The sequence below is a fragment of the Mchenga conophoros genome, linkage group LG6 (genome assembly GCF_057382185.1).
Source record: "Mchenga conophoros isolate Kocher_MC1m ecotype Shallow Benthic linkage group LG6, M_conophoros_male_GT1.1, whole genome shotgun sequence".
Classification (NCBI taxonomy): Eukaryota; Metazoa; Chordata; class Actinopteri; order Cichliformes; family Cichlidae; genus Mchenga; species Mchenga conophoros.
The window spans coordinates 42,033,596-42,046,082 of record NC_140531.1 but is presented as its reverse complement, the minus strand read 5'-3'; the positions used below and the strand labels follow the sequence as shown (position 1 = coordinate 42,046,082).

The following is a 12,487-nucleotide window of genomic DNA, read 5'->3' as shown; positions in this document are numbered from 1 at the left end:
CCAGGCCTCCTGGTCTTGCTGGCCTCCTGCAGAGCCATGATGGTGGAGCACTGGAAGCGCTGGTCGGTCTTGAAGTCCTGAGTAATCTCTTACACCAGGCCCATTAGGAGCAGTTTGCATATGAGCAGCTTGGAGGATTTCTGCTAACAGCAGACCTCTCAGAGAACCACGGGCCAGGGCCTGTAGCAGTGAGGCTTCTGGTACTCTTTCGGGTCGCTGCTTCAGAGGTGCTTTGCCTCCAGTGGCTTTGCAGTCATCCTTTCTTTATGTCTGCTGTCAATAGGAGAATATGGAGGAAGAAGAGTGCATGCACTGTGTGCAGGAGCAGCTGTGATGCTGTGGCTCCTGATTGGTGAGGAGACCCCACCATCTCAGCGTGCACTGCTCATGTATAGCAAGTCACTAGTGCCATATATCGACACATGTCCATCCCGTCCAGTGAACAAATCAGCACTATTTGCTTAACATACTTGTTAAGTGATTCGTTCGACTGCAGTTCCGCGTGGGTCGTGTCCATGGCAGCAACAGACGTGTGCAGATCAACAATGGATAACATGGCGTGATGGAGAGAGTACGACCATGCATCGTTTAAAGTGTGGAAGTACTCACATTACTTTGAGTTTGATTCTGTAAAAAGTGTCTGAAACTTCTTTTTACAGCGAAAAAAATCCTAAACTTCTGACCAAGCAGCGAGCACGCTGCCACGGGAATGTGACAGAGAAACCCCGGATCCTCCCACTGACATGACCGCTGTGGGCAAACCTCCACCCGCCCCACTCCTGCTAAACAGGTGACAATAGATTAGACAGATCTATGATTTTAATTCTTTTCTGCTGTGTTGTATTTGCATCTATTTGAAAGAGTGTAAACACAAAACATGATTTTATTTTATATGCTGGATTATGCAGGAAATAGGTTTAAATGTTAAACACATTTCTTCAAGTCAAAGACTGTTGCATATAATATAATTGTTGCCTAATGCAATGTGCAGTAAGTTAAAAGATTAAAGCTAATAAAACAATTTTAAAAAGAGATTTTTTCATTTGATTACATTTCATTTGATGATTAAGCAGAAAAAATAGAATGGGGCTGAAAGGTCTGTTGCTTCATTACATATTCAGGTTGTGTATCATATTTAAAAAAAAATACAAAGTAATGAAGCAACTAATTACTTTTGAAAATAAGTAATCAGTAAAGTAATTGGATTGCTTTCTTGGAGAAGTAATCAGTAATTAGTAACTATTTACTATTTTTAAGTAACTTGACCAACACTGAGTGTTACACACTTACTCGTTAGTGTTACTCGTGTGCTGTCGCTCATTGTCACCTGGAAACAGGAAGATGATAAACTATGTGTTGTGTTAGTGTTGGTGAGTTTCTTTAGTGCACTTCTTAAGTTTTTCAAGGTAACACTTCAAACTTCTTCTTTTGAGTTGAACTGTTGTTTCTGCTTTATGGTCAAATGTCTACGGTCATTACTCGCGTCACAATGATGAGTTTAATAATTTAAGTTTTACTAGTTTGTTGAAAATGTGAGCAAGATTTAGAACAACTGAGTTTACACACTGCAGGGACATTTCCAATAGACCAAGTTCAACAAAGGACAGACCTGAGTGGATTTTTACTGGGTGGTACTGGTTTGGGGTAAATGTTACATGTTGTTGGATTTTCATATCATTAAAGCTCTCAGACTCACTACCCGTGTAGTTTATGTGGCCCAGAATTACTCCGTGTTTTCACCACACAGTAAAGATGTGAGGTGTGGACTTTCAGCTTTATTCAAAAATACTACATTACCTGTTTAGGACAGTCCCCTCTATTTGAGAGGTTCAAAAGTATCTGACAAGCAGTTTCAAGGGTGGGTGAGGCCTGTTCTAATTATTCTATCATTTGATAATAATCATCATCATAATAGGGTGCCTTTCTAAAACCCAAGGTCACCTTACAAAGAGAAAAAAATATTATTACTTAAAATATTATTATTATCATTATCATTAAGGATACATCTGTCACCATCTTACAGTGCTATGATTGCAGCCATTCCCCAACTCTCTGTGTGACTGGTACTCATGGCCATTGATCAGTGGTCATGACAATTTGCATATTAATGATCATAACCTGACCTCCCAGCCATTGTTCCATCACTGGGCTGGTTCCAGTCAAATGTGCTGTTTATAAGGTTGGAAACCTGCAGTCAGCTGAGACTGAAGGAGTGGGTGAGTGATGAAACGTTTCTCCCACTGAAAACATCCAGATGAACAGAATCAACTTTTGGGTTATGTGTAGGCAGTCAGGATTTTTACTGTGTCACCAGCTGCACACAAATGACTCTTTATTGGATGCTTTTGTCATCATCAAGACTCAAACGTTTTTCACTCCATAACGATGATTATTCTGACCCTGTTTTGGTCTTTAGGATGGCCTGGTTTATAAGATTGAGTCTGTAACAGCATCATGACAGTTTTATGAAAAAGTAATACATAAGCTTGTGCCCCAGTCACAATTTGTTGTTTTTCTTTATTTCAAGATGCATGATGACCAGAAGAACTAGTCATCCACCAAGCAGAAGTCTTCATCTTTATCTGGTAATGACTAAGCAGGTTACAGCTCGCACAACTGAGGCTGTCGCAACAGATTTATGATCACAACGTCTCCGCTCATCTGCTTCCTGCTTGTTTTCAGAAACCTCTGCTTTCATTTGAGACAAATAACCGAGAGCAGGGTGACTGTTGGGGTGAGAGTGTTAAAGTGTGTTAAGCTTTAAAGCTGTGCTGCTTTGAGTGACATGAGGCTGTCAGCAGCTCCCACTGCTAAAAGTTATCCTGAAACACAAGTCTCTGTATGTGTGTGCGTGTGGGTGTGGGTGTGTCTTCCTCCCACAGCCATGGCTTAAAGACATGTTCAAATAAGGGCATGAAGCCATTCAGAGGGTTTGGCCATCATCAGCCTGCCCTCTATAAAGGTGTCTTCTCCTTGTAGCTGCATCCACTGCAGCAGCATCTCGTCCTGAACAGAGCCTCCAGCATCACTCAGACCTTTCTCCACCACTGCAGGTAACAAAGGTTTAAACTGGCACAATATTGATTAGAATTCAGAATAAACCACAGAGAAATTTTTTTTTTCATCATCTCAAAGTGATGAGTAAATTTAACAACAGTAAACATAGCAAACAGGCAGACAGTTTTTTTTCAGAGTCATTCTAGAGTAAAACAAAAGTTCAGTGAAAATCTGCACTGAAAAAATGTTTAGACTAAGACCAAACTCATGTCTGTGAAACTGAGCCTAAAACTCTCATTTAGTCCTGACATCCTGTAGACTGTGAAATGTTTTTTGTTACAGACACTTGAATTTTTAGACAAACATCTCCTGAAAGAGAGGAGCTGATAAGCTGGTGAAATACGGTGAGTTTTGGAGAATAGTCTGCAGATATTTGGACACTGTTATATATTCACTCATCTAATTTTTCCATCCTTGTTAAACCCACTCAGATGGCTGCTCCTTACTGGGTTTCTGTAGCCGTCCTTGTTTTGATGACCGTTAGAAACGGTGAGACTGTTATTGACCCAAACCAGCTCGCACCAATTGTAGATGACATTCTGAACAGGTGAGTGAACGTTCTGTGAAATACAGAAGAAAAACTGAACATGATGATGATGATGATGTTTACAGCAGCTGTTTTTAACAAAGAAACTAGCAAGGTGTGAAAAAGAATACAGAGTAACATGTGGCTAATATGCTAATAAAAGCTGTATCACACTGTGTTGAGCAGTGCAGTGTCAACTCGAAGGGAAAATATTGTTTACTTCTCTGGAAACACATCCATACACAATACATCCTGTTAGAAAGTCCTCCTGTCCGGTCATGCGTTACCTGCATGGGAGGAGCATCATCCCAGCAGTTGACGATAGAAACTATCAGTTGAGAGCGTAGTCGGAGAGTAACGCTGCTGCAGACAAGTTATGGATGCATAATCAGTGAAAGAGATGTTTATTTTATTTCTTATTTGTACTAATTTCAGAAGCACATCCCTACACACCAGCTAGAGTGTGTGTTCAGTGTGTGCCAGTTATAAATAAAGTTCTTTAATACTGTGACATCGTTCCTTGTCTCTGACCGGGCCTTATTACCAGGGAACAGTGCAGAATCACGTTTCAGAGAGATCCTGTTATAGGATGTTACAGCATCTCTCACGTTAAATAATAAAGAGAACACCAAACAAGATTAAGCATGAGCAGAAACAGATACCATGAAAGGATTATCATAACAACATTACAGGATGGCATAAACAGAATTATAGCCAATTTAGTTTAAATTTCTCATTTGTGGGTCAACATCACCCTCTAGTGGACACAATTGCTCACTCAAATGCTGCTATGGTTACGGGTGCACACTCTGATTGGCTGATGGATTGTTTCTACCGTCATGCTCCTTCCGTGCAGGTAACGCCTGACCGGGCAGGGGGACTTCTTAACACATCCTTTCTTTCAAGGCTACCATTCCTGTGACCGCTCGCTTACTTGATCAGTGGTGTGATGTCACAGCATACGTTCATTCACAGTGGAACTGTGCCCCCTTGTGGTGACGACTAACATACTGCGTCCCAGTTAAATAACAACAACAATAATGCACTCCAACACGTTTCAAAACCTGAGTACACAAATCGAATATCTCAACACACTGGACTGTAACACAGATCAGCCTCTGTTTAACTCTGTCCAAACTCTCAGGGAAACAAACCAACATTGTTGTGGTTTCATGTAAATCTTTCCAAGTGAAATCAACATCAGAACCTGTGTGTGTGTCTTTTGGCAGGTACACACCTAGCTACATTGGTGCAGATGGCAACAGGTCAGTAACAAAGGTTTACTTTAATCTGCAGCACAGTACTTACAGTGTGCTTTATAGTAACGTGGCAGAAACAGAGATATTTAGAACTACATGTAGAAGCAGAGACTGAAAGAACAAATGCAGCATTACATACTCACTGTTATTTGTAACTGGATGTTTAAGTTGTTCTCAATTTCAGGGCTTAAAAAAATAAAAAAAATCCAAAAAAAGAAATAGACTGGTTTCCTCAGCAAAATGAGACTGAACTCACTTTGTCTGGTTTAATACTCTGGATACTTTAATCTGCACTTTATAAAGAAAATGTTTTACAGGTGAATATTCTCTGTTTACTTCGACAGACAGTTTCCCATGTTCAGTGTGGCCGTGAGCGTCCCACGCAATAAAGACAAGTTTGATATGAACAAAGTCACTGATGATGATGGTGAAGCTGTGAGGACGAAGATTCTAAACTGTGACGTATACATAGGTAACAGAGTGGTGGCAGCCACAGTGCTGAGATGGCCTAATGTTCAATATCAGTGTCCTAATGGACGTGTACAGTGGAAGAATGTCTTGGATGCAAGATGCCGTGAAAAGATAAACACATGGGCTGATATTAAAAAATTTAATTGTGAAAATGAAATCCTGTTTGCTCAGGCTGCTCATGCTGAGTCCCGAACCCTGGACTATTTCAAAGATTCGGACAAAATTAGGAAAAACTCCAAAGATGATCTGATGGTTTTCTACGTCCGTGCCTCCCCATGTGATGACACATGTACCAACCCAGGGAATACTCGGAATATTCTCAGTAAAATACCAGCGATAAGGAACTGGAAGAATTATGTTGTTGTGTTTTCAGATGTATTTAGACCTGATAATAATAATAATAATCGTGTGAATGAACTGCGTGGATCACTTGAGAGGCTTGGGTATGCAATCGCAGAAGAAGGGACAAAGGAGGAAGAAAAAAAGTCAAATGGTCTAAAGCATATATTCCGATGCTACAGGCAGCAAGAAATGGATGAAATGAAGTGTCTTATCTGCAATACCAATGGTGCTGTTGCACATAAATGTATTACAAATGTTTAGCAACCAAGGGGAGAAAGAGAATAAGACCAAGAAGAAGAGTAACATGCAGAGAGGAAGATCCATCCATGTCTAACTTTAAATGTGTGTGTTCGTCACAGCAAGATTAACATGTGCTCCTGAAATCACAGCTGCATCGTGCACTCTGGTCATTCTGGTCCACGATACTGTCGGCGCCTCTGATTGTGTGAACTGAAACACAAACAGTGTGTGTAGAGTGTAATCCATTTATAGCCTCTGATACTGTCTCTGATTAAAGCTTAATAAGCTGCATCAAAACATGTCACAGCTTGGATCTGGTCTGTCCTTCTTTTAAAGCTCGATGTTGTATTTTCTGTTTCTATGATTAAATATGAAGTTTGAGGTAAAGATGCTGCAGATTTTCTATTCATGGGTCACTCCACAGAAACTCTGTCATACAAACTGTCGGCTCCCAGATTTTAAAGCCAACATGGTAACCTCCTCCAGCCAGCGGTGTGGAGATCCAGCCAATTACAATCAAATCACTCAAAAGGATCCTCTGGAAACAGCAGAGTTATTGAAACAGAATCACATGAACACTGAAACATTACAACACACAGAGCAGCAAGCTGAGCAAAGCCCGGGTGTAGAGCCGTCAGCACAGACAGAAAAGAGCCCCATGTCACCTCTGACCCTCCATAACTCCTGCAGCTGCTGATGGGTAACTTCCCCTCCTTCTCATCCAGACAAAAACAACAGATGCAGGTCAGGGGTCAGGCCGGCCACCATCTTCAGATGGGCCAGCTTTGCTTTGTCACAGTCGGCCATAACATGAAGTTACACATCAGTTCTAATTATTAAATCTCACTACAAGCAGTGCAAATCAAAAGGTGGCATAAACTTATCATATACATGTGAATAATACTTGATCAAAGTTTATGGGTCATGACACAAACCGTTTGATAGCTGTTCCCAGCACTGCGCTCTTCTGGACAGAGATCTCCGCTGTTGTTCCCGGGATCTGCTGGAGCCACTCGCCTAGCTTGGGAGTCACCGCACCTAGTGCTCCGATTACCACCGTCACCTTCACCCTCCACATCCTCTCGAGCTCTTCTCTGAGCCCTTGGTATTTCTCCAGCTTCTCGTGTTCCTTCTTCCTGATATTGCTGTCATTCGGAACCGCTACATCGATCACTACGGCCGTCTTCTCATGTTTGTCTACCACCACTATGTCCGGTTGGTTAGCCACCACCATTTTGTCCGTCTGTATCCGGAAGTCCCACAGGATCTTAGCTCGGTCATTCTCCACCACCCTTGGGGGCATCTCCCATTTTGACCTCGGGACTTCCAGGTTATACTCGGCACAGATGTTCCTGTACACTATGCCGGCCACTTGGTTATGGCGTTCCATGTATGCCTTGCCTGCTAGCATCTTGCACCCTGCTGTTATGTGCTGGATTGTCTCTGGGGCATCTTTACACAGCCTGCACCTGGGGTCTTGCCTGGTGTGATAGACCCCAGCCTCTATGGATCTTGTGCTCAGAGCTTGTTCCTGTCCTGCCATGTTGGTGCCTCTTCTTCCTCCTCTTTCTTGGGTTTCTGCTTCCTGAGGTATTCACTGAGCACACGGACGGTCGTGGCCATCTTACTGATGCATTCGTGGATGTTTGTTGTCTCATCCTGGTCTGTGGTGCTGACACTCACCAGTCCCCGGCCTCCTTCCTTCCGCTTAGCGTACAGCCTCAAGATGCTGGACTTGGGGTGAAACCCTCCATTCATGGTCGGGAGCTTCCAGGTCATCAAAAAAATCCACAACAAAACCTGCTTAAATTGTTCCCTTCTTATAAATCTCACACTTTTCATGGTAACAACTAGCTTCATCTGCATTGATTACATGATTAAATATTTTTCTCACTTTTCTGATTCAAAATAAAACACAACGTTGCTTATTAGCCACACAAGCCTCTCCACCACAGTGAAATAGCGACTCCATGTCCAAGTAGCTTTAGCATGTGTTCATGCAGCTGTTTGTCCGTGTCAGAGTTTGGGCTCGTCTTTCTTACTGATGCTAACAAGCTCATGACATGTATTTGTGTATCTATGGTGCTGGAGGATATAAAATACTAAAGTTGATGAATGAGGTTCATCTGGTAGTAACTACTTCACTGTTTCTCTGGTTTGTTGGATGTATGATGGCAGTAATGTGGTTTATTGTTAGAAAACTGGAGGCTGGAACAAATTTCAGCCTGCATGAAATTCAATCATCCTCTGGAGGAAATGAGTAAAGGAGAGAAACTGGTGAAGATGGAGGCTGAAATCCTGCAGACGATCGAGGAGATGCGAATGAAGATTGAGGAGCTCAAACGCTCAGTGGAGCTCGGTAAAGAGGACGCAGACAGAGAGATGACAGATGGCGTTCAGGTCTTTGCTGCTCTGAAGGAGTATGTCGAGAAGTTCACGGAGGCCATCAGAGAGAAGCAGAGACAAACAGAGCTGCAGGCTGAAGGCTTCATCAGAAAGATGGAGCAGGACATCCGTGAGCTGAAGAAGAGGAAGACGGAGGTGGAGCTGCTCTCTGTGCTTCAGCTGGAGGAGCCACTCTCTGAGGAGATGAAGGAGAAAGTACCCAAGATGCTCGCCAGGTTCGAGCTGAGGCGGGTCCAGAGCTACGCAGTGGACGTGACGTTTGATCCAGACACAGCAAATCCTTACCTCGTCCTGTCTGATGATGGGAAACAAGTTCACGATAGTGACGTGAGGCAGAAGCTTCCAGACAACCCAGAGAGATTTTCTTACTGCATCAATGTTTTAGGAGAGCAGAGTTTTTCTTCTGGCAGATTTTACTTTGAGGTTCAGGTTAAAGGAAAGACCGAGTGGACTGTGGGAGTGGCCACAGAGTCGAGCAACAGGAAGGCTCAAATCACACTGAGTCCTGGGGACGGTTTCTGGACTGTGAGGCTGAGAGACGGATACGAGTACAAAGCTAAGGCTTAGACCGGCCCCACAGCACCAGAGTAATAAGGTCAGGTTTCCCGGCCTTATCCCAAACCACACTGTGAACTTGAAGCTCCTGTTGCTCGGTGCATCCTCTGGTATTCCAGTAAAAGAATACTTGGATTACTTGTGTTTCCTCGAGTTTCTATAAGTAGAATGGGAGGCAAGGTTCAAGGTTCAAGGTTCTTTATTTGTCACATGCATAGTTATACAAGTATAACACACAGTGAAATGTGGCCTGACACGCTCCTCGACATGTGCAAAAATTTGGGGGGGGGTGTAGAGGAAGAACATTATATATATATATATATATAGTATATACACTGGGTGAATGTGCAGTAGTAGCAGCAAGCAGGTGAATTCTGTACATTAATATGAATAGACATCTGACTATTTTACAGGATAAACAATATAAACATATTTAAAATTAAAGGAATTGAAATGTACATTGTGCCTTGGTTTAGTGTCTGGAAGAGTCCTGTCTCAGTCAATTATAGATGATGTGAGAGGGCGGGTGTGTGTGTTTAGGGCACGGATGGCTTGGGGATAGAAGCTCCTCTTGAGTCTCTCTGTCCTTGCCCGGAAGATGCTGAACCTTCTACCAGATTGCAGAAGTTGGAACAGTTTGTTGCCAGGATGGGACGGGTCCTTCAGTATCTGCTCTAGTCCGGCATCTCCTGGTGTAGGTGTCCTGAAGCGGGGGGAGAGCAATCCTGCAGCAGCGTTCTGCTGTACGGATCACTCTCTGGAGAGCTTTTTGGTCCTTCACACAGCTGTTCCCAAACCATGATGTCATGTTCTGTGTGAGGATGCTCTCCACAGCGCCTGTATAGAAAGTCCTGAGGATCTTTGGAGAGACCCTGAACTTCCTCAGTTGTCGTAGGTGATACAGGCGCTGCCTAGCCTTTTTGGTCTGGACCTGAATGTGGGCAGCCCATGTCAGGTCTGAGGAGATGTGGACACCAAGATACTTGAAGGACTGCACCCTCTCCACTGGAGCTCCATTGATGATAATGGGCTTGTAGTCTCTGTGCTGACCCCTTCTGAAGTCCACCACCAGCTCCTTGGTCTTGCTGACGTTCAGCTGGAGGTGGTTGTCCTGGCACCACGATGCCAGATTCTTCACTTCATCCATGTAGGCCGCCTCATCATTGTTGGAGATGGCACCCAACACCACTGTGTCGTCAGCAAACTTCACAATGGTGTTGGAGCCGTGGGTGGCCACACAGTCTGAAGTGTAGAGGGAGTAGAGCAGTGGCGAGAGGACACATCCCTGAGGTGCTCCTGTGTTGATGGTGATGCTGTTGGAGAAGCACCTGCCCACCCTCACCACCTGAGTTCTGCCAGTGAGGAAGTCCAACACCCATGCACACAGACGGCTGTTAAGTCCCAGATCCCTCAGCTTTGTGAACAGTCTGCAGGGCACTATTGTGTTAAACGCTGAACTGTAATCAACAAACAGCATTCGCACATAGTTACCCTGTTTCTTGTCCACGTGGCTGAGAGTGGTGTGTAGGACGTGGGCGATGGCATCCTCTGTGGATCTGTTGGATCTGTAGGCGAACTGCAGCGGATCTGTGGTGTCTGGGATGGAGGAGGAGATGATGTTCTTCAGCAGCCTCTCAAACACCTTCATTACTACCGAGGTCAGTGCAACTGGCCGGTAATCGTTCAGGGATGAGGGTTTGCTGTTCTTGGGCACAGGGATGATGGTGGATCTTTTGAAGCATGTGGGGACCACAGACTTCGCCAGGGACTCGTTGAAGATGTAAGTGAACACACCTGCTAGCTGGTCAGCACAGCAGCGCAGCAGACGGCCGGTGATGCCGTCTGGCCCCGCCGCTTTCCTTGTGTTCACTCTCCTCAGTGCCGCTCGGACGTCATGCTCCGCGATGCTGGTCACCGGTCTCTCCCAGTTTGGCGTCAGGGGACAGACCCCCTCTCTACTTAAGACTCAGCTTCAAACTTCTCTCTTTCCAAAACAGTTGGGACTGGATCAGGTGACTGAGCCAGCCTTTAGTTTCACTGCCATAGGCTCAGGCCGAGTGAAAGATAAGCAAAGATTATTTGTGAGTTATGTAACGCTACTCTAGAAATGCGGAGCTGATTGGGTCAAACCAACTAACTTCTTTTTGTCTTCTTCTTCACATTAAATCAATAATCCGACTCTTCCTGTTTATGTCACTGATTTTATTTAGAGATGTTATTTCATTATTCATGTTTCCACCCACGCAGGTCATGCTACTGCCAGGAATAACACACACCTGACTGATAGCATTTAACCTCTGGGAGGTTTAAATGCCACAGATTCATTTTCCCCTGAACGGCACATTTGTTAACAGAGGCCAATAACTCATATATTTTTAATACCTGAGCTGTGGGAATGACACTTTAACCTCATCAGCACGGCTGGTGTTAGAAGCCTACAGCCTTTCTAGTCTGAAGAGCAGCTGACTCAGCTAAGACAGAACCAGTGACCTGAGATTTTATTTAACTTTATTAACGAGCATTTATCATAGCAGAAGATTCCCGTCAGTGAAGAATTCATTCCTCACTCCAGTTTCATTCAGTTTCAGACTTGTTCAAGCAACAGAAGTAAAATCGAAAGATTGCAGCAGATGAGCCAAAATATGACAGGAAGCCTTCCAAACATCTGATTCCTGTCATGTTAAAGCTCGTCTGTTCTGCCTTGTTTTCATCTCTGTCAGCTCTGAAACGCTACAGCGGTGGAAGTTCACAAAGTTTGAAATGTGTCTTTGTTAAAGTCATCGCTGTGAGCCGAGAGCTCGGGCTGCTGTTTGCTGCATCCTGTGATCTGCTTATTAGAATGAAGTCACTGATGGATGCTGCAGTTTGGAGCCGACTGAAAGGTTCATCAGCATTTCCACGTCAGACTCAGAGAGAGTCAGCACACTCACCCTCCATCGTGAAATAAACTCCCAGGTATTCCCCCTCAGTGTGGACTGTCACAGCAAGTGGAAATGTCCTGTGATAGAAGAGGAACTTTTCCATAAGCAGGTGAGTTAGAAGGAGCCCCTCACTGATAATACACCTGCAGAGCAGCTCGCATCACTGCACGGGGAAACCGGTACTTCCAGTAATGTAAACTGGTTTTCTGTTAGTCAATGGGGGAGGATCCTCACAGGTAAAGGCAAACATTTAGAGCTTTTACACAGAGCACCTTATAGCAACGTGACGCAGCCACGGACATCCACACTTTCTCTTCACACACAAACCCGTTTTTCTTGTGTTCACAGAACAGCTGGTTGTTTATTTAGTCAAAAAGGCTGAACTCATGGAGGAGGCGTCCAAAATATTTTACCCAGTCTGGTGTTTATTCCTCCATCTAGTGGCCGATTAGATTTACTGCAGGACGTTTACTGGTTTCGACTCAGACTCGTGTCTGAGGAGAGCGAGTCTGGAGTCATTTATGTGAATGATGTAGTTTCCGGCCACTCGGTGCTTTTGGGTCTGACAACAGAAACAAGAGATTTGAAAACCACCTGGTGGGAGGAGTCTTCATCTCTCCTGTGAGAGACACTTTGGGCCCTTCAGCACCTCCTGAGCATCGTTTTAACAGCACGACCTACCCGAGTGTTGTTGCTGACCGTGGCCACAA

The 12,487-nt window shown here is 44.2% G+C and overlaps 2 protein-coding genes across 2 annotated transcripts; both read left to right on the top strand.

Moving 5' to 3' along the window:
* The first annotated feature begins 659 nt into the window (after positions 1 to 659).
* LOC146573355 (uncharacterized) lies at positions 660 to 6,181 on the top strand. The gene is made up of 7 exons (XM_085278750.1): positions 660 to 790; positions 2,528 to 2,585; positions 2,980 to 3,053; positions 3,316 to 3,401; positions 3,489 to 3,604; positions 4,813 to 4,848; positions 5,187 to 6,181. Exons 5-7 carry the CDS (start codon positions 3,489 to 3,491, stop codon positions 5,914 to 5,916), a joined length of 882 nt encoding a protein of 293 aa, XP_085134876.1. The 5' UTR covers positions 660 to 790; positions 2,528 to 2,585; positions 2,980 to 3,053; positions 3,316 to 3,401; the 3' UTR covers positions 5,917 to 6,181.
* A 1,943-nt stretch (positions 6,182 to 8,124) lies between these two features.
* On the top strand, positions 8,125 to 8,868 carry LOC146573354 (E3 ubiquitin-protein ligase TRIM68-like). The gene has a single exon (XM_085278749.1). The coding sequence runs from the start codon at positions 8,125 to 8,127 to the stop codon at positions 8,866 to 8,868; it is 744 nt and encodes a 247-aa protein (XP_085134875.1).
* Positions 8,869 to 12,487: the final 3,619 nt, after the last annotated feature.